The 22,607-nt window shown below is 44.1% G+C and overlaps 1 protein-coding gene across 4 annotated transcripts in view; it reads left to right on the top strand.

Moving 5' to 3' along the window:
• Positions 1–22,607, top strand: part of DGKI (diacylglycerol kinase iota) — a 679,239-nt gene that overhangs the window by 23,425 nt on the left and 633,207 nt on the right. For all 4 annotated transcript variants that reach the window (XM_078671815.1, XM_078671812.1, XM_078671824.1 and 1 more), the window contains exon 2: positions 9,584–9,692. In XM_078671815.1, the coding sequence (XP_078527941.1) occupies positions 9,584–9,692 (109 nt within the window). The remainder of the gene's footprint in view (positions 1–9,583; positions 9,693–22,607) is intronic.

Genomic DNA, 22,607 nt, shown 5'->3' with positions numbered 1-22,607 from the left:
CATGGTTCCTGAATTTCCCCTACACGCACTCCTTTTCCCCAGTGGCAATGGTTTTGGCTTTTGTATAGTGAAAATGTATACACCAAACTTCACTAACATACAACAGTTGTACAGACCGAGCTTCAGCCGTGCCAGCTTCATTCTGTGAGTAAAATGCTAGGCTAATGCCACCCATGTGCTTCTTCTTCTGTGGCTTGCTTAAGCGCGTGCAGGCCAACATTTGTAACTTGGTGACTCCTTCATGTTATCCCTGTTGGTGCAACTGCATATTGGCTCTAGTTTGCTGCATGTGGCCCTTGCCATTCAGCACTTGCCTCTCCTTTTCCATCTTTGGGCCCCGCTCGCCCCCACCTCTCCACCATGGCAAGTTTCTGGACAAATGACAACAGTCACTGGCTATAACTGACATGTGTTGTCTGTACCAGGGCAAATCTGCTTTTGAATATGAAAATATGATTGGGCGTAGGAGTCTGTCTCTTGCATAAACTGCATTAGCTAAACTTTTGATGCTGTACTTAGTAAATAATGGCCATGCTTGGGCGTATGAGGCATTATGTAGGCACCCGAGACTTTTCACAGACATGTGGTGGATGCAGCTTGCCACACGAGGGCGCACCTGACCTGATAAACATATGAGTAACTATTAGGGATGTGAGCAATGACCTGGTGTGGGATGGCTTTACCTTGATTTATGAAACTGTGCCATCAGTTTAGCTGTACATACTGTTGCTGTACCTACATATGTGAGGTTTCACCTGGCACATGATGCCAATCCTTGCACCTATGAGATTATACTTAGCATCTAATAGCTTTACTACTGGGTATATTAGACTGAACCGAACACATGATCGCAGGACTGGATTAGAAAGGTAGTACTGGTGCATGCCATCATTTACCTCTGCAGAGGACTCTATATCTGGGCATAGCAAGACCATAATTGGACACAACAGACTGTAAGTGGCACAAGACAGAGCTGGATGTATTCACTACTTCAGCGTTTGATTTATCATCTGGTTTTGCTAGACACCATATGAAATTTGCAAGACACAGTCCCTATAACATAGCTCAGTGAGTTATGCACCCGCATCAAAAACAACTGTTAGATGCAGGAAGAGAATCTTGTAGTTTTTTTCTCAATATTTTGTTATTCTAAGGTCGTTCAAATGGTTCCTTTAAGTAGTAATGAACAATTATTAGTGAGTGTTATATAAATGGTTATTATTGTGCTTACACATATAGAGATATACCTGGGTTTTGTACAGAGTAGGCATTGGCCCACACCTCTTACACGCAGAGTGTGAGAAAGTACGTTTCCAGGTATCAGTTAACCTATTGTGAAGTGACGTGCTCAGTGTCTATGTTTCCTCTGACTGGTGTTGACATCAAGATATTAGATTTTAGCGGTGGTGCTTTGACATTTGTCTGCTTCCAGATACCATAAGATTCAAATGAAAAGAGTTGTTGATGGCCATTCAAGTGAGCCTTTTGTGCCAATCGCAGATGGAAAAGAAAGCAAGTGCCCTTACTCGCGCTCCCTGTATGTTTCTGTTCTACAGGCAAAGTGCACTGAATGTTTAGGCATAGTGTATGTGTCCCTGGCAAAATTCAGTGGGACACATTCAGTACGAGTCACTGGGCCCCGCCTGGATCTCAGATTTGGCTCACCGATAGCTGCAAGTTCTGGAATCTGTATTTCAGTATTGCCGTACAACTATTTATCCTGGTAATGTATTCCACCTAGTAATGTTTAATGCAATTTATCACAAATGCATATTTACCGAATGGTTATATTCATACATAATAGGGTATTCTGGTGCTAGACCTGGTCACTGCAGGGTCAAGTAGGACTTGAGGTCAGTGTTATTTTTCTGCATTAACAGCTACGAGCAATGCATGTTTGCACCCCGAACAGTTCCAAGAAATACACAAGGGGTACTAACAATAACCATGTTAACTGCGGTGAGGTGTTAAAGCCTAACGAGAGAAGTGGGAATCAAGAAGTGGAGTGGATGGTTTTAGGTGTCTTCCGGCTGGCTCCTAGACAGAGACTTGTGAAGACTGTATGAGTGCAAACCAGAGAAGACTGGATAAGGGTGTGAACTGGAGACTCATGTAGGCCTGGGTGAAGAGTTAGGCCAAGGTGATGTCTCAACATCTGAGCATCAATACCAGTCTAAGGCGGGATGAAAAAAGTTCTAAGGGGAGGCAAGTGAGAGGAATGATCATACACACTTGTGGAAGATCATGGGTCTGTCGAGGTTTAAATGCGATTGTAGTGGTTGAGGCAAGGTATACGTGTTATTAACCCCTTCCACGCGGGGCTAATTCCCCCGCGGTGTGGGGGAAGGGCGGCGGAGCGTGGCGCCGCGGTGCTCGTGACGAGCTCAGCTCGTCATGCTCCACAGTGGATGCCGCGTATGCCGAGGGTTGGAGAGCCGATACCCTATCACAGGTTCGGCACTTTGCATTTTACGTTTCCGGCATTACTCAGAAGCATTTGGGCAGGGACTATATTTCGGGGAACCTCGACGTTCTACATACAGTTAAGAGGCTGGCCCAAATCTAAAACTGGTTCTTAATCTCTCCACGTGAGAAACAGGATAACTTCAGGACCTACAGGCTGACATACGCCATCCTTATCTTTGAGAACGCACGTCCGGCCTGTACAGATCACTATGCGGAACCGCATGACACTTTGAATCTTTTTCTTTGGAGTCTCGAGTTTATCAATTATCGCCCTGACGAAGTTCCAAAAGCCAAGAAAGGAACGAAACGCGTTGGCTGTGCCTATGATGTTTGAAAGAATTTCAGAATAAAGAAGAATTTATACAAATAAGCAACTTCTGATATTGACTTCTTTGAGAGTGCACCTTCTATTTTGTCTCTATAGGTTGGTTGAGATACGTAACTACTCTTAATGCACAAATCAGCCACTCAGTTTGCTATGCCCGCTGTGAACATGTGAATTTGTTGTTTTCCTACAATGAGGCCCGAGAGAAGGCACATTTTACCAGGACAGCATCTCCTGGTACCCATCAGCCTTGCGTCAGCCAATCCAAGCCACTCCTCAATGAAAAACCCCACCCAGCCCCTGCTGCCTCCCTCCAACCTTATATCCCCTGCTGCAGCCCTCTCCCCATCTACATCCAGCCCAACACACCCCTGGTGCAGTCCTTTTCCCATCTGCCCCATGCCTCACACACCCCAGGGTCCTTCTCAGCATCTGCCCCTTGCATCTCTTGGCTCTGCTGTCTCTCTGCACATCTCTTGATCCAGCTCTTTCACCATCTGTCCACGCCTCATATACCCCCTGCATTGGCAAAATTCCAACCTCCAATTCAAACCTGTGGGAAATAAACTGTGGTCCCATGGTATGTATTTACAACTTCCTGCAGCCAAAAATAGGCAGAGAGAGGAAACAATGAAGTTAAAATGTCATTTTTGCTCACATCTTCCACAAATTGTCCTCACGTTGGTATTTCTAGCACAGATGTCACTGTTATTTACTCACAGTTGTTGACATGGAACGAATATGAGATACAAATGCAAAAATAAGCACATTTTTGCCTCTTGTTCTTCCCATGTTCTTCCCAGTACGAGCAACTTTAAAATAGGGCGATAGTGTCAATTCACCCCTTGTCACACCAGATCTGAGTGGCAAGAGAGGAATAGGTTTTAGCTCAGACAGGTCAGTGTATGGTGTGTTTGCCAGACATCCTCTGGAACTGCAGACATCAGTGCTGCACTGAGCTTCGAGTGGCATGAGCATTGTATGTGATAGGAGTCTAATGGAAACTCCTAAGTGTGTGACTGCTCTGTGGTGTGCTGACTGTGTTCATATTGCAGCACCCTTGTCATATAGTGTCTCTATGAAGGCAGAGCGCTGGGCAGAGTGGCTTTATAGAAGCTGTTTAGGGCATGCATTGGGACTCTCTAACACTCCAATGTTTGGTATAAACTCTAATCACAGAGTAAAATCCACCAGCCGAATTTCCTCCACAATCGGAATTTTATTGTGAAAGAATTTCAGCCCCTGACTAACATCAGCACTAGCACAGCCAATGTATTTTTTTATATGTGTGCCCCCACAGTACACTTCAAACCAATGAAACCCCATTTCCCAGTTAAGAATCAATGGGGCCGGGGCTGGCCTCAGTGCCCCCGGAGGATCTCTCACACCTCGGGTTGCGCTGGGAATGGAAAGGGTTTTGCTACCTTGGGATACAGGTGTCACCGACGGACACACAGGCGATGGCTCAGAATGTAGACCGCATAATTGCTTCATTTTGGCAGTCGGTGTCCTTTTGGAATACCCAGCCACTTTCAATGATGGGCAGGTTGGCCATCTCTAAGATGGTGATGCTTCCTAGGACACTGTACGTTCTTCAGAACTCATTATGTCCATTGTCGCCACGAGTTTTTAAAACTCTTAACACCATTCTTACATCTCTGCTTTGGGTGGGCCGGCGCAGTAGGGTAGCGCTCAACACTATCGTTTGTGGCTATGAAGAGGGTGGTCTGGAAGCTCCGCGCTTCGACTTGTCCTATTACGCAGCACAGCTACAACCTGCGGCACGTTGGTTTTCAGACGGGGACAATTGGGAGAAACGCCTCCTCTCTGGCAGGGTAGACACTCAGGCGCTCAGAGAGGCCCTGATGCAGGGCAGGGGGTCAGACGTGTCTCTTCCCTATGTCGTACGACACACAACTGGTAAATGGCAGTGGTTTGTGGAAAGGGTCTTAACAAGGGCACACTTTCAAAGGGAGCTCCCAATCTGGATACTAGCCCCCTTCAGAGATATGGGAAAACACATGTCATTTCAAACTTAGAGGGAGGGTGGGTTTGAAGTTCTTGCCGATCTCTTTCCCAATGAGACCTTCATCACTTACGATGCAGGCGGAGGAAAACTTTGGCCTTGGACAGGGCCAATTTCTACACTTCCGGGGAATTCAGGATGTGGTGAAGGTCACCTGGCCTCAGTACCCGAACATCCCACCACTGACACACACTTTAGATGTCATACTCACCTGAGGTGCCGGACACAAATTGATTTCACTCTTGTACAAGGTGATGAAAAGGACTCACCCCCCCCCAGTACCACCGTCTCAGAGGGTTTAAGTTGACACATTTTAACTTCCTACACCACACCTATTTAACCCCGGTGTCCCTGAAACGTATCTCTGGTGACAGGGGAGATGGCTACCCTAGATGTGCCGCTGAGAACGCAGGCTTCCTACACTTGACATGGGACTGTCCACTGGTCCGGCAGTTCTGGTCGGTGGTGGTGGGCAGGACTGTGGCAGTTACTGGCCTTCAGAGGATGCCTGAACCCTTGTACTGCTTGCTGGCAATGGTACGGAAACCTAAGAAAAAGAAGCTCCAGTATAAACTGCTACCATTACTGCTAGTGTTAGCTAGGCGTAGGGTAGCTATAACCTGGATGGGGAAAAGGGCCCCAAAAGTGCCCATCTGGCTCAAAGACGTGCGTGAGTGGTCCCTAGCTGAGGAGGTCCACATGAAACTCACCAGAAGGGACAAGAAGTTGCAAGAAGATCTACTAGCCTGGCGGGCCATGTGTGTCTCTGGGTTGGCAGAGGGGGAATGTTCTACGCAAAATTCAACGGACAGCGAGGAGAGTGATTTGGATATAGGCGGTGGACCCAATCATGACAGGGAGGGGGAAGGTTGACCCTGATAATGTACACTTTGGTCTTCAGTAAAGGGCCCGGAGTTCTTCCTCACTATGATATGAATACGAATGATTTTCTCCTTTTCCCATTGTATCTTTCCCTCCCAGATGCTACCTCTTGCCCAGTACACCATGAATGTTGTAAATGATATGCTTTCATATGCTGATTTGATGCCAAATTGTATTCTTTTTGTATTAGCATTTTGTAAAGTGAAAAATAAAGTTTATATAAAAAAAGAATCAATGGAGCCACATAATTTTATATGGGGTTACCTGTTAATAAAAAAGTGAGGACATTTTGCTCGTTTTGTCATTCCTCGGGCCAAGCCATTGACTCAAGCCCCAGTGTCATTTCAGGACACAAATCCGCATGTGCTGCTCCGCAAAATTCTGCTCATGTGCAGGGTAGCTTACCAGCACTTCCACCTCATGTACACACCGCACAACCAGCATCCAGTTTTCCAATTTAGGCATAACTACATTTTTCAAACAGACACAAGCAGCGGCGGTTCCTCTGCAATGGCGGAGGAGCATTGCCCCACTGTCTCAGAGCCAGCAGCTGAAGAATAAAACTATATTTTATTATTGTTTTATTTTTCAGCTTCTGGCTGAGCCAGCGTGTTCAGGGAGGGTTGGGGCCATTCAATTGGAGGAGTGGTATGTTAACTTTTAAGTGCGCATGTATGTTTGTCCGGCTTTCTTAGGCTGGGCAAACTGACAAGCGCACTTAGGTTTCTCCAACCTACCTGCATTTCACAGCCAGGTTGGAGAAAAAGCACTGACTCCCTGTGCCTGAGCGAGCTGTAATCCAACCCGCTCAGGCCAATCCCCATGCTGCTCTCATGCTTGAGACCAGTGTGGGAATTGGATCGGGATCCCGTGATGCCAGAAACTGGAATTAGAGGAGCACGAGGCAGCCGGTAGCACCAGGTAAGTCTTTTATTATTTTTCATTTTTATTTATTAACCCCTCCACGCGTGCTTCCCCGTGCCCCCTTCCACACGTCCCTGCCGGACCTCCTCCACCCACTTCACCACTCTTTTTCTGCGTCGGCCGCCAATGGCCACAAGCACATATTTTTAGATTAAGGAAATGGCTGGTCCTACTTACGAAACATGGGCCTTCCGGTTATGTGTCATTCTTCTTTATTTTTCCAGGCACCTCCCCGTGCAAAACCTTCTTTTCTGCACTTATCTGGGGCATTGTGATTCTGGCATTGAAATGTGTACATACCTAGGACATTGTAATACAGGAGTGGAAATGTATACTTAAAAGAAGTATTGTGGAAACGTGTAAGCAGCCACACTAAGCCACCGATAAGTCCAGCTCTGGTATATCTGATCACTGCTGGGTGGTAAGCGTATTCAACATCATAATAGGAGCAGCAACAAGCAATGATCCAGCAACACCGTGATGTTGTTGGAATATGTATGCATCACTCCTGTGTTTGAGCGATGGAAGAGAAAGAGAGAGAGAGAAAGAGAGAGAGAGAGAGAGATAGAGAGATCAGCTTTGTGAGGTTTGAGACACCGGCTATTATTATTTTTAGCCGACTAGAACGTTTCTAAGATAGGCAGAAGGCGAGTCAGCAATGCACAGTAGGCTAACAGGAGTGTAGGCTCTAGCACGTTTGCCTGTATTGCAGTTGCCCATTCTGTAGGTGCTTTGTGTGATGAGGGAAGCTTGCACTGCTGCTTGCTGTCTTTGCAATGCTTGTTCTGGGACCATGAAGGAAGCTTACCTTTATGCAGCCTGTCACTGATGTGTGCCTGAGGGACGCTTGCAGCTGAATGTATGTATAGGCATTTAAGGCTCTGCCTGGCCCTGAGGCTAGCATTGGCTACACAACGACTATTTGGCATATGATGGCTGCCCATGGGCATGTGATTTCTGCATCTCTGCCATCTCATGATAGCAGGCCTAATCAGTATAGGCATGGTGACTGAAATAGACACACCTTCTTTAACAACTTCTTATATGATTAGCATCGAATTTATTGTTTATTTTTTGCACTTATTTTGTTTTTTGTTAATTGATATCACTTCCTGTAAATGTTATCAGAGTTAAATGGCAAACAACATAATTTTAATGCAACAGGCCTGGTGTTACATGATGTCACATCCTGTTATGTCATAGCATGTCAAAAGGCAATTGATGTCGCTTCTGCTACAACTAGTACTTTGGTGAATTGACGTATATGTTGGTCACTTGCTGTGATCTGTTTGTGCTATGAGTAATAAGTATTGCATTTCATGCCAATTTTTTGTTTTTTCCAGTTCTTTCCTCCTCAGCGCTTTGGCACCCTAGGGTAGATTGTCTGCTGTAAAGAAGATTTCAAAAGTTAATAAAAACAAACCGTATATTTCGTTCTTAGGTTATTGTCTCCTAAATCTGCCATCCAAAAAGTGTATCTTACAAATCCTATGTTATTAGTTACTTAGATGCATCCACTTGACATTTAAGGGTCGCTAGAACTCGAACCACGAACAAGTTAGAGAATTGCCAAAGCTCAAATCTGCCCAAACTTCGAGAGATTCAATTTCGACTGGCCCCCTTTGCCCAGGCCTACTAAAAAATGACCCTGTCACCAGTTGGCTGCTTGTGGCTGCTAACCGTGGGGTACAATATGGTGTAACAACCATTTCTGGCAGGATCTCTTTCCGCCTTATGTACTCTGCTCACACGAAGTCTTATAACTCTGATTGACAAGAGGGGGAGAAAGCCTCCTGGACAGTCTTAAATTAGGCTCTCGCAGTCCAGAGGAGAGGATATACCTTTCTCCTTCTAGTAAATAGACTGTAAAATGAGTGGAAGTGTGGAAAGGTCCAAGCTGTCTCAAGTGTCAGTGAATTTCCCTCTCCTCTCCCACTGAAATTCTCTGACAAGATATTCATCTACAGGTTGATAGCTGTTGAGTTGCCTGCTGTGAGCTGTCGTGCATCATGCAGTGTATGATGAAGAATGTCATGAATGCACAGTTTTGGGTCTGGCTTGGCAGCGCAGCTGTGTGCATTAAGTATTTTCATTCATATAAAATATACATAGTGCTGGCTTTGGGTCCACCAGAAGAGATTTACTCTTACCTCATGCTTTTAGCTATTTGGTGTATCCTTCCGCCTTACTGCAGTGCTTCCATTGGAATGTATGTGGAACTCTTTTACATCTGAAAGGTACGTTTGTCATAATGACTTCTTTAACTCCTATATCTATTCTGTGCAGATAGCAATCCTCATTGCTATCTATTTCCAGCACTGGCTTAGCTAGTATTACAGCCTTTAATGCGATGAACAGCATGTGTGCTCCACATGCAACTCATGAAACTAGTATGTGTATTTATAAATGCCCATGTTTACATGTGCTAGAAGTCTGACCTATTATAGGCTTATGCGGGTGTCTGTATCGCCTTTTTCCTACTGTTATTGTTTCAGTGGACCCCTCTTTTATGTGGAGCACATTATGTTTTCTTCAAAACTTGTTGTGTCAAGCTTCTCAAGCGGCAATCGATTTATATACAAATATCTGGTGTGATAACACTGCATGGGTGGTTAATGGCAATAGTTGCCCCCTGACCAGGCTTAACCTGGAAGGCTTAAGCTGATCTATTTATGTCTGAACACATCTTTACTTACATCAGAGAAACTCTTTTCCCCAAGAAGACCTCATGTGTGTTTGGATCTGGAGAATAGTTAGTATAGCGTTTTCCAGGTCTAACTTGAATAAAGACAGTAATTGTTTTGTGAGGTTATCATGTTTGTCAAATGGGGCAATGCAGGTTGCATAGAAGATGGCTGCCACACATAGGAAGGAGATATGGATATTGGTGGGGAAAGTCATATTGGGTCTGTTCCTTCTGCTTCCACTCACCTGCTGTTTTCTTTTCCCTCTTCTTGCAGGAAGGCGATCTCCAGGTCCGGCCTCCAGCACTTGGCTCCTGCTCACTCCCTCAGCGCTGCACTCTCCAACGGGCCCTTGAAGGAGCCCAGGTCAACTCTCGATTGGACTGTAAGTGACGCCTTTCCTCTCACTCCTCTAGCTTTGCAGTGTGTACCGCGTCTCTTTGTTTGGCCTTCTCAGAGCATGTCCTGAGGATGGCTTTGCACAATGATAACAAATGTTCTTTGAAAAAGCTCCTGCAGCTACTTTTTGTTCTTTCTTGCATCAGCTGCTGGGTCATCCTCAGGAAGGGCACTAGGATTTACTCTTCCAAATTTATAGGGATTATGGTTTACACCAAGTCACCTGAGATTATTACCGTAATGGTCCAGATGCCACCTTCTGTGTGAACTCCCATATGAAAAAGCCACACATTCCTGCAAACCTTGTCTCTCATTTGTAAGATAATGGGAAGTGGACAAACATCTTAGAAGGAGCCGCAAACACTACCTGGTGTCCACCATTAGTGAAGGGAGGGCTAATGGCTTAGCACCTTGACTCACCAGTCCTGCCTTCCCTGAAAGCTGCTAACAGTCAATGCTTCCTGCCCCTTCAAGGGCCCTTATCGCCTCGTCCAGAAGCATGTGGCCGGCGAAGGGAAGATTGATTTGCAATTGATACACAAATCTTTCTAGCTTTTTCTGTTTTTCATTAACTTTACTCAGTCACCAAGTGGCTTTAATTTGACTAAAGGCCTCCTTAGCAGCCTACAAACTAATCGTCCGTAAAACTACAAAAGAGTTTACGGAATTTGAATGGAGTATACTTTAAATCTGTTTCTAACTGGAGTTTGCAGAGCAGTCCCAGGAGTGGAGCGTGGCTCTGGTACCATAGCTACGTCTCATTTGCTCATCTTAGTAGTGGTGCACCATGTAATGAGCCCCCATTCTAAAAGTAGACATGCTTGGGTCATATCACCATCTTTGAGTCAGGCAATTGTGATTTTGACAGTGAGCTCAAAGGAGACCAAGTATTTTTGTTTTCTAAATACATCAAATCCATTTTGGGCCAATATGTTTTCTTTTTTACTGAATGCAGCAAAAATGTCTTTATCTATATGTGTAACTGCAAATGGGCTTCTTGCGTGAGTAAAAACGAAACAAAGTCTGAGAAGCTGGGTGTTCCAAAGAAGGGTAAAGATGGTTAAGTAAGCATATATCAAGGATGGAAAACGTCAGATTAACATTAACTCTCTTCCTCCATCCCCACCAATAGCCCTTTTACTAATATTCAAGTTTTAGAAATTAAATTTGAAAACCCAATAAGTTCCAAAATGCATAATATATGTTTTTCATTATTTATGTAACATGCAACCTTAGCACAGTAAATAGATACAGAATAACCTTTGCTAAGTTTGTTGTCCTACCACACAGTCCGGTACAGTTCTCCATTTATAACCAACAGTCTTCATTCTATATGCAGGGCACTAGTTCAATGTAATTAACATGTGCATTATGTCACTTTTTTAATGTGAATCACATTGGCTTAGCTTTTTACAATTTGAGGGTTAGTGTTGTGTTATGGAGTCGTGATTTCAGTTTAGCTTTTGTAAGAGTTGTTGTGGTTACCTAGTCGGCCCATTGCCCCATCTCCTGCATCATCAAAGCCTTATTTAGAGCTTGTTGATCAGCTGGTATTCTACCACCCGGTGTAATTTTACTTCTAATAATATTTTAACGTTTTTCAAGGGAACCATGGTAGCACTTTAACATATCCGTGTAAACCTAGTGATATTTGCACCAATGATATTTGTGGCAGTGTGGTTTGTGCTGGCAATTTGTGCAGTAGTGCAGAAATAGCTCATGTGCAAAAACACACTGATAACGCGAGTGTGAGTCACATTTCACAGAACTAAACATCTTGCGCTTGTGCTGTGGTTGGGAAGCGGGCAGATTATGATGAACCGTCAGAAGGAGTGACAAAGGGGCTGTTATTCCCCCAGGCCGCGTGCCTTTTCTGGGCCCCACACTGATGCAACAACATTTATTTACTGATTGTAAAGCAAAACTGCCTTATCTATTATTGATGAAGCAGCTGGTAAGCTGTGAGGGGAATCAGCCATTTCAACACGGTCATAAGCACGCATGACCATTACCACGCATCCTTTACAACAAACATGCCGTTACCACGCATGTCCATTTCCACCAATCCTTTACCACAAATATGCATGGTGTCCCAGTATTTGTGCTACTGATACAAGTTGAGCATGCTGTGCCATGTCCAGAAGGTTTTATTTTATTTTTAAATTGTAACGTATTTAACCGTTTTCATATTTTTATTCCTCATTTTTTTCATTGCAAAGAGAGCTGACACAGGTTTCACCCCATAGCAGTATTTGGCTTGAGGTTTTTCAAATCTGTGAATATAGTTACATATAAGGAACATTTAATATACTGGATAATAAACCAACAGTGGTCGGTGGGCACGAGTGTGTAGGCACTGCAAACAAGAGACACATGAGAATATGTGTAGTTAGTGCATTGTGTGTTCCGGGGTGCAGGGTACATAGAGGTAAAAAAAGAAGAAGAAAGAAGAACAATAATGTAATACAAATATCTCATTACAAATCTATGGGATACCGACTTAACTTCAGACATTAGCAATATATTGACGAAGAGCCTAACATTTTGCCCAACAACCACTTAGAATCTGAAAACATTAAAAATAGACCTCTTCAAATTTACTCGCAAGCTAAAAACTTCACTCAATCCTTAAAGACAAAAAATACCCCAGAAACACACCGAAATGCAGTTCACTGTAGTCCTTACAGAATGGGGCCTTGAGCATATCAACCCACTGTCCAACTTTGCTAATATGACTCAGGAGGGCCATGACATGGAAAACCTGCCACAAATCGCTTGTGTAAACTTCACGCAGTTCCAGTGTGCACACCCAGACTGGGGTGTCACTCAGATTCGGCTGCAAATTTCACATTTATTAATAACTATACCGGCGAGCATTGGCACTTAGTATGTGCACAATTTGCATCCATAGGTTGCTTTAGTTGTGCTATAGACATAGTATTTGTGTCATTTCAACAAAGATGGACAGACTCTGATTACAGTGGGTAGGACAGTGGTGTAAATGTGGCACTATGTGTCCTCTTTTCTGCAGATGTCTTTGATTACACCAGATCCCTATCTCATTTTATCAGATCTTACCATTTATAAGGATCTTCGGTCGACTGGACCTTTTTATCTGCTGAGAAGTGTAAAGGGGAGAAACCCAATACAATCACTACCATCAATAGGACTCATCAATTCGGACTCGAAAAGGAACACTTGACTACAACTTACAATTTGAAGGGTTTTATTACAAAGCCAAAAATAATTAAACATACAAGCACCTCATAACAAGGATGAAAAAATATATGGGCACTAACACGAAATTAATTCTACGGACTAATCTAATTTGGTGCAACGTGAAAAGGATAATCAACTTCAAAAGGATTAAACAAGAAACAACTGCTCCAATATCCAAATTAGTCTTCATCAGTGTACAGAAATAGGAAAAATTATCGGTTAATTCTGTCCCTACTCTAACACTAAGGTAATATCCCTACATAGCATCTTTCAGGCGTAATCGAGAAAAAGAAGGTGTCAGCTTGTGAAGGCTTCCTAAGAAGTACATTCACATTGGAACAGGTCAGAAACTAGCTAAGTCTTCATCCTAAAAAATCTATCTCTTCTCTTACCCTCTAATGGCTCTCTGCTCTCATCAACCCTCTCTGCCTCGTCTGACTCTCTTCCTCCGGGGCACTGTCCCTAATACAAAATGCACAACTCAAAGAACACGCCCTGAAACACCTTCTTTGGATGGACATCTTCGGCAGGTATTTTTCCACAGCTTGCTCTTCGTCCAAGAACAGTTGAGCTGTACTTTGGTCCCAAGCTTCTCCAGTGAGCTTCCAATTATCAAGTTCCACTGTAACGTTGTAACAGGTCTCCTCCATACCTAACTCCTAAAATAAAGAGCATCAGTTTATAAGGAGAAAAATGTCCTTGCACCTGCAACGGAAAGCATGTGAACAATCAACCTTGCCCGCTCAAATCTGCTGACTGTACCCAACTGAGAGCTGTCCCAAGGAAAAATACATTTCAGGCCTACTCAATTCTGCTAACATAAGAAACCACGAACCGGTCTTTCATGACAAACAGTGAAAACTTATTTCAATTCCGGCCTTTATACATTCAACTTGCACAAAATTACTAAACGTTGCATTTGTAAGCATTACATTTAGTCATTCCTACCTGTGCAGACTTTTATAGTCCACGTTTTAAATCTAATGCATTACATTACACACAAACTGATTTGTTAAGCACTTGCAATAAGCAGTTACATTTAAATGTCATTTTACCCTTTTTACTAACACAAACTCATTTTCTAACATTACGCATACATTGTTCATTATTACATCCACATTTTCTAATGATTAATGCTTAGATCAACCCACGATATATATATGGGTGTGGACTAACAGTGATTATAATGCACCCTTACAAATTTCAGAATAACATGACTCTCTATCATCTTTATTTGTCAAAATACAAGACTAAATTAAGCAGTTAAGTTGAACCTGAGTGTGCTTGATTACATTACAGGCAGATAGTGCAATGTATTTTATTGGAGAACATTGGCAGGTTCTGGTGACAGAGAGGACTATTCTATCCACACCGGAGGACTGTGTTTGGCCTCTTGGTTGCATGGTTGAATCCCTTCAGATCCACTGAACATTTCATCCTTTTGAGGCCGATAAAACAATTACCACTGTGTAATAAACATTTCTTATTTCACCCCCAAAACCTTCACAGGTGTGTGTTCACTTTACAGATACAGACATTATATTATGAAGGTCTAACCATTTTTTGTACTGGAGGAGGATTGTTCTAAATATGGGTTCACACTTATTTTATAACTAGCACATGTTGGTGTTTGGGATATTTTTAAATTGTGACTGAGTTTTGTATATTTGAAAGTGAGCAAGCTGAATAGAGCAGTGAATCATACATAAGAATAGAAGGCATATCAAGTTGTGATCCCAAGAAAAAGGCAAAGCCCTCTCTATAATGTAGGGCTTTATTTAGTAGATGCCCTGGCACAAATGAACTACTGGAATTAATGGCTGTGACAGGTGCCACAAAATGTGCGTGCCAAAGCCAAAAATAAACCTCAAGTGGGGTTGGAGAGGTCAGCTGACTCGTCTGATGCAAGTACAATACATTAAACCACAACAGGCTGGATGATTCCTATAAGTAAGGCGGTGACCATTTAGAAACCATTGGGTTAGCCCCATCGCCAATCGAGTCTGAACCGAGCTGCTCTTTCTTTACCTACATCCAGGCATGGTTTCATTTTAGGAAGAGGCAGATGCAGTGGGGACCACCAATTGATATGTTGCTTAGTGCAGGTAGCACAGAGGCAGCTCTTGATGGGTCCCCATCCAGGGACGTAACACAGGCTCCTGCAGTGCAAGGGGGGCCACAACCCTTCAGGGGCCTCCAGTCCATTAGGGGGCCCCAATCAGGCCAAAGCCAGTGAGTATATAAGAGAGACTTAGGAGCCCCTCATCACATTCTGCAGGGGGGGCCCTATCATTTTGTGTCACGCCATTGTTCCTGCAAAAAGTTTTGGAATGCCCTGGACCTAAACTTGCAGGTCAGGCAACTTTTAAAAACTAACATGCCATGCATCAAGAAAAGCTTTTGCGAGTCCTTAATTGCGATTATTAAGGAATCACGATGAAGGACTTCCAAAAGCCTATGCATGTAGGAATCTCTATTAAAATAGCGATTCCTAAACATTCCTTAATTGCGAGTCGCAAATTGCGAGTAGCAATTAAGGAATGGCTTCCCATTGATTCCTATGGGCCTGCAGGCCCATCAAATGAATGGGAAATTGCATGTGCAATTTGCGAGTACAAATAGGTAGTCGCAAATTGCGCATGCAATTTCAAAGGTGCAAAGGTTTCAAAATGACACCCTTTGCACTCCTGAAATTGTGATGTGCACCCATGTTGCGCACTCACATGCCAAAAGGGAATGTGTGTGTGTACGCCTAAACCTTGAAAAAGGGTTTTTGCAAAATACAGATCAGATACATTTCTCTGTGTTTTATGGCCCCAAATAGCGAATTCGCTATTTCTAAATGCTTCTAGCATTGAATCGCAAATTGCGATTCCTTAAATACAATCTCAATTTAAGAAATCGCAATGAATTGCGATTTCTTAAACTGCGTGTGCCTAACACTTTGATGCATCACAAAAGGCCTTTTTGTGGGCGCAAACGGCCGATTTTTGTGAATCGCACCGTTTGCGCTTGCAAAAAACATTGATGCAAGTCCTCCATAGTTATTTAAAGTGGCCTTTGGCTAAGACAGATGTAGTGAGCAAGAAATAGCCAATAGAGGCTGTTGTATACAAGTCAGCATTTAATGTACAAGTATAGTTATATGACATAAGCCCTGATGTGACATGCTGTACTATATGAAACTCCTAAATCAAGAAATAAGTGGTACGTGATTTAGGCAGCGCTTCCATTTCCCAAGCTCCTGCCACCGTGGATAACACTAATGGGAAAAATTTAGTGGAACTTCTGGAAAAAAAGCCTCTTTTGAGCTCGATTCAAAGTGCTTTTATTATGTAAGCATTTGTGTCTTGCAGAAGAAACCTCAGGTGTAAGTCACACCGGAGTCAGGAGTAAGACCCAACTACTAAGAGCTTTGTGAATTGGGAGCATATAAACCATGTGCACGCTCAATTTTCGTAATTTGTAATTTTGTACTGCATATTTGGCTGTGGAATTAATGTGGAGTTAAGACAGAAAATGTTGTGTTTTAAGCAATAAAACCAAACGTGGTAAAAGATGAATTAATTCCATGTATTTACGGTGCCTTGTTAATTGTAATAGGAAATTCGCCTTAGACATGGATCCATGCTGCGTCTTTCTCTATTATTTGAAATAAGACATGGGGTGCTTGTGAGTCACTGATGTTTAATAGACAAATTAAACTGCCACTCTAGCAAGTTTATGTGATCCAAGCACTCGAAGGTACAAGGAAGTAAACCTGCAAGGCCTCGTTGAGGCATTTATGCAAGTGGATTGTTTTAAATAGGCCGTGACATCACACGCTTTAATCCACCTTATGATTAGAGGAGCGTTCCCCGTTACATTTTATTGTACACTGTTGGACATGGCTCTTCTTTGGGGAATTTCCCTAAAACTGTTTGATTTTTGTCTTGCTGGTTTTTGCTGAGTCTCTTTTCCTGACCATAGGACTCTGGGCACTTTCCTATTGTACTGCAGCGGGAGAGTGCACGCTCCCTTCCCACACATACCAGGATAGGGTGCTTACTTGATAGGGTTAGGTGTTGTACCTGTGAGTGCCCTATAAAAAGGTACACCAGATACCCAGGGTAGGTGCAACACTGGCTACTAAGGGGACGCTGCATTGATTGTGCTACCCACCTGAATTGCCTGTCAAAAATGTCTCATACTGAGGATGGCCAGTCTCACTCCGTAGCCAACCCTGAGGTGACCGCTCACTACCACCAAACTGGCGTAGGTGAGTGGCCAGGTAGGTACATCTGCATTTGCACTGCCTGGGTAGGGATGAATTTTCTCTACCTAGAGGGTTGGCTCTCCTGATGGGATACTTCCTGAGTGTAGTCGATTCTCCTGTTAAAGCCTCAGAGTCTGGGGCACTTTCCCACAGTAAGTGCAGTGTGAAAGTGCGCGTTCCCTTCCTAAACACATTAGGAAGTTGTGCTCACCCGAGGTTTCTAAAACATCCGTCATGTCTGCCATGGCCAGCCGGTGAGTGCCCATTCACACCTATTCTGCCTGCCATTGCAGTAGCGGCTGACCTGGGCCAACTACCTGCTGCTGTGTGACACCCAGAAGTCTGCTCTCTAAGGGCTTGTTGAGCTTGCCCCCTGTTATTTTGATGGTCTCAGAGACATCAAAGATCACCTGCGAGGGACCCCATACCATCTACCTGTGACACCTGAAGTGCACTGCCCTCTCATGTACCCACATTGTTTGCTGGATTCAACTGGTAGCGTGGTGTCGGACTAAGAACTGTGCCTGGAGACCGGATCGACTTGTGTGGATCTCGAAGTCTGGCCCACATCTAAGACATTTGACCCAGTAATCTTGGGAGCTTGACACGCATAAGTGTCTTGTCCGGTGAGTGGATTCACTGGTTGCGAGATCCACGTTGCCACCTTATTCGATCATGCTGCATCTCTCTCATGCGAGACGCCGACTGCATGCTCATTGCGTGCAGTCTGCGATTCACACATTGTGATCCTCAGAGGTGGGGGGTGTAACTGTAGTTGTGCCTCATTCTACCTCATGACGCATTGCTGAACGTGCACCTGTGTGTGTGACCGGAACTGTGTAGTGCGACCAATATCAACATGCACCAGAAGTTGTGCCTCAATTCCAGGGAGGCACGGAATGTGCAACTCTTCATTGTGTGTGTGACCAGAGGTGTCTGGTGTGGCCAACATCGACATGCACCGAATGTTGGGTCTCCTTTCCAAGGAGGCACAGATTTTGCAACTCTTTGTTGTGTGTAACTGGGACGGTCTGGTGCGACTCGTATCATCGAGCACCCAACGTTGTGCACGGATTGCCTGAGTGCGACTCTGATCAATGTGGATGTGATGGGGTGCCTCCTCCTTCCGAGAGGACCCCCCTGCTCATTCTCCATTCATCTACTGTTCCCTTACAGCACGGTGGGCCATCTGCCCTCTCCTCACCTGACCCTCCCCGACAACACCTTTCTGCCATGTAGTATTACCTAGCTCAGGCCTGGGTGGTGAGAGTGACTGACTGAGCTGAAGGAACGCTTCTGAGAGCGATCGGAAGCACGTCAAGTAACTGCGAGACCCCCCAATGTGCCTTGCAGAAATGGGCTGGTGCTGTGAGGCCCTTGGGTACCCCTTTGGTGTGACCATCTGTTGCCCTCAACCCATGTCTGCTCCGCATCCTGTGGGTGAACTTCTCGAGTGGTTGCCAGACCCCATTTGGTGACTGCCTCCTAATTGACCTTGTTGCCTTCCCCCAACTGCTTCCTGGGGCCAGACTAAAAACGAATTCAGCCGCATGCAGCTTAGTACTCGGGGGAAGGGCAGAGTGTCTTGAATCTGTGGGTGTAGGATAGTCAGGGTGAGTTGAAGGACAGAGGGAGGCTTGGGGCCACGGGGTCTGCAGTACTAAATCAATTGAACTGCTGGCTATCAGTGCACCGCATTAGGTTGCTAAGTGAGTATGTGTACGAGCAATTAAATACGGACTTGTCTGCTATCTGTTGCACCGCATAGCGGTGCGGAGTGTGTGTGTGTTTGAGAGTGACAGTGGGGGTTCGCCCGTGACTCACGACACTGGACGGCAGTTTGCCTGATATGTTGATTTCATGCCAGAATAATTTTAGTATATACATATTTCTGATATTGTTGTGTACCAGGGTGGACTCTATAACTTTGTGGTATTGAATTATAAGAATTGGAGCGTGAACAACGTATTGCACCACATAAGGGTACTGGGTGTAGATTAGGATATTTCCCAAGGGTGCTTATTACTGATGTCATTTGAACACCGTTGGGCCTAGTACTGCAAGTAAAAATTCTCAATGTGATTTATGCCCAGAAATACATGTATCTTATGATGTGGTGATTATTACGTGTGTTGAATACAAATGTTATTTACATATGTGTGTGAAGCCTTTGTTTTGATGCTCAAGGTATTTATCATGAGTGATTGCTGGACCAATGCTTTACACATTGTCTCTGTGGTAAGACTGACTGCTCCGGCCAAGCTACCCAAGTGTAACCGCAGGTTATACATTGAGTGTAATCACACGCCCCTGACAGGAGTGGTAGATTCTGCTTGGCTGGGGTACTGCCTCAGCCAACCAGAAATTGCCAGTTCCAACACATAACTTACTACTACTTAGGAAAGCTGAACATGTAAATGGACAGGATTGTCGTCACAAGGTACACTGCAAGAAAACAACTGATGGATGAGCCACTCTTAGAACTAAATAAAATTTGTATCAAAAATATGTGTGAGAGTGCCCGTACCACTCTCAGGTTCCATTTGAGGGATACTTCTGGGTAAAACCTGAAAACCTCAACTTACTGGCCAAGATCGCACCCTCATGTAGGTCATAGATCTCAGAAAGTTGATTTCAGAAACCAGTAGCAAAAGTGATCCCACGTCTGGGGACACATCTGCCAAATTTTCACTATTAAGAAATTATTACCATGTATATATATATCTATACATGGTAATTATATACTGCAAGCCTAGCTGGAAGTCATCAAAGTGTGTAAGTGAATGTAAAGGTAGACACCGCCGCAATGGCAAGCAGTGCTTTAATTAACTCAACCTTGCAAAAAACATCAGCATGTCTTTGAAAGTGTCTGCCGTAGTTAGAAAGAAGTGATCCCCTAATCGTCATACCTCAGTTCAGCTGCCAAAGGGACACCGTGAGTGACTGAAACTGCTCTTCCTGTCCCCATATTACCCTGCAAATCAAATAAGATGCAGTGATAATAGTATTACAGAATTATTTTGCCTTCCAGGCAATTCCCACCAAGACAAGTTTGCAAACATTGCTTGCCAAAGTGCACCATTGCAACTCTCCAGAAACTCAAAAAAGAGTAGGCTAAAGTCAACAACGGTCACATTTTATGTAGTGTGCAGCATTTTATTTATGGCGGTAGGACTTGTCCTGCTAAACCTTTTTAATTTATCTTTCTCAAAAATGCTGTGATTTCTGCTTTGATCCCCTAGGAATATGGAGTAAGATGAGGTGGCTTGCTCTGTTCCTGGTCCCACAATCATCCGGTACAGATGCTTGTAAACTTAAAGAACGTCTGTTCAAGAAGTATGGATACAACCTCTGTGAAGGCACCAATAGAAATGTGGAAAAGATGGATACAGGGAAAAATGTGTGGCCAGACACTACCTGGAAGTGTATGTCTTCCCCCATCCCTCTAGTAGTATTAGAATGGGGTACCCCAATGAATGGCCCTTCCCCTTGCTGGCAAACAAATCCCAGCTGCAAAAACTCTGAGTTTTGCAAACAGCCTTATGATGCGGAAAGATTAAAACAATTGCTATTTAAAAGGTTGCCTTGAAGAACCCCACATTGAAGAACCCTGGATTTTGGCTAATATTGGCCAACATGACTATGTCAAGTGGTCATAGGATAGATGGTAGAGTACCCTCTTATTGTTCCCAGATTATCATTTATTCTAATTATTTTTATTTAGGAAAGTTTGATATAGCACAAACACAACCCTTTTGGGTATCAGAGTGTTTTACAATTGTTCAAAGAGCAGGGACAAATAGAATTAATAATATCATAGTCATAAAAAACATGATATGGCAGCACCCAAGATAATGGAGGGTACAACACAAAGTCAGGAACAATAGATCAAAAAACTATAACATAACAGGAGAGCAATTGTCATGAGTGTAATTGATGTGTGATGAAAGGTATGAAGAGAGGAGATCCTGGGATCTAGGGCAGACATTTGTTCAGTAGTACTTTAACATCTTTCTTGAAAAATCCAGTTGAGAGATTGAGTCTGATTTCAGGGGACAAGGCATACCGAATTCTCGGGGTGATTATCAGAGAAGGCTCCGTTGTGGGTTTTCTTTTTAAGGAATCTCTGTGGTTTCAGCAGTAGGGTGCTAGAGTTTCTAGAGGCAAAACACACAAGATGATGGACGGAATGTTGCACAATGGCAAAACATTCACCCCCAGTCACAGATCTGGGTTTAATCCATCTTTATTTTGCTCACCAAGCCACCCCAGTTCAGACATGGCTATATGCAAATCAGTCTTGACCCCGTGCCCCATGGGAACAGTCCAGACCGAACTGCCAAGCCATGTCTTCCCTGGACTGGAATCAAGCATCCTAGCACCGGTTTCTGGCTATCAGCCTTCATCAGCCAGGATAGCTTGATTCCAGTGGCGTAGTGAGCACGGGACCCACGTCTGGGCATACCCTTCCCACATAGGATGAAAAGCAAAACAAGAGCTTCTAGAGGCTCTGCAGCCGCCAGAAAGTTCCAGTTTCCGAGTGAGGTATCTCTGGGTATTGAAGTGTAGGGCTTTATGGGTCATGCAGGCAATTTTTAGATGAGTTCTTGCTTCGTAAGGGAGCAGTTGAGGGATTTCAAATCGGGGTGATGTTGTTTTTTCGATTCTGTGATGAGCCTTGCAGCAGAGTTAAGAGAGGCCCTTAGCGGGGCCGTTTTGGATCTGGGCAAGTCGAAGAGATTTGCACTCCCATAGTCCAACCTAGGAATCACTAGTGCTTGCACTGCAGACTTGAAGTGATGGGGGTGGGGGAGGGGGAGGAGGGGGGCTGGGGGGGAGGAAGGGTTTTAATTCTTTTAAGATGATAATTTGGACGTTCGCTCCTATGGTGGCAGCACTGATGTGCTTCAGCATCTTAAGGTTCTTGTTGAGAGTTATTTTCAGTGATCTTTCTGAATCTATAAATTGTGGCAAACAGTTGAGGGCTGTTAGTTGTTTCACCCATTCCTCAAATGAAAGGCGACTGGTTGGGTGGGGCGATTAGGATGAATTTAGTTGTTAGAGCATTTAGTTTGAGGTGGTTGCATGCCAGCAATTTTGGATAATCTGTATAGTTAAGTTGAGGAATCTGTCTTCTGGGGAGGATACTTTCAGGTATAATTGGGTGTCATCAGCGTTCATGTGGTAGTGGATATTGGATGCACTCAGAATTTCTGTTAGAGGCTCTATGAACAAGTTAAAGAAAGTGGGTGAGATGGAGGACCCCTGTGGGATCCCTAATGATACCGGAGTGGTCTGAGATAGGGAATTATTGTGCCGTGCAGTTCCTACCAATCTATATAAGATCTGCACGTTTAGACAACGTAAACTGAGGGATTGGTGTCCCGACTGATTCCAGACACCCCCAAAGGATATATTAGTCTGTAG

This window comes from Lissotriton helveticus, chromosome 1_1, assembly GCF_964261635.1.
Source record: "Lissotriton helveticus chromosome 1_1, aLisHel1.1, whole genome shotgun sequence".
Classification (NCBI taxonomy): domain Eukaryota; kingdom Metazoa; phylum Chordata; class Amphibia; order Caudata; family Salamandridae; genus Lissotriton; species Lissotriton helveticus.
This window is presented reverse-complemented; position numbering and strand designations above follow the sequence as displayed.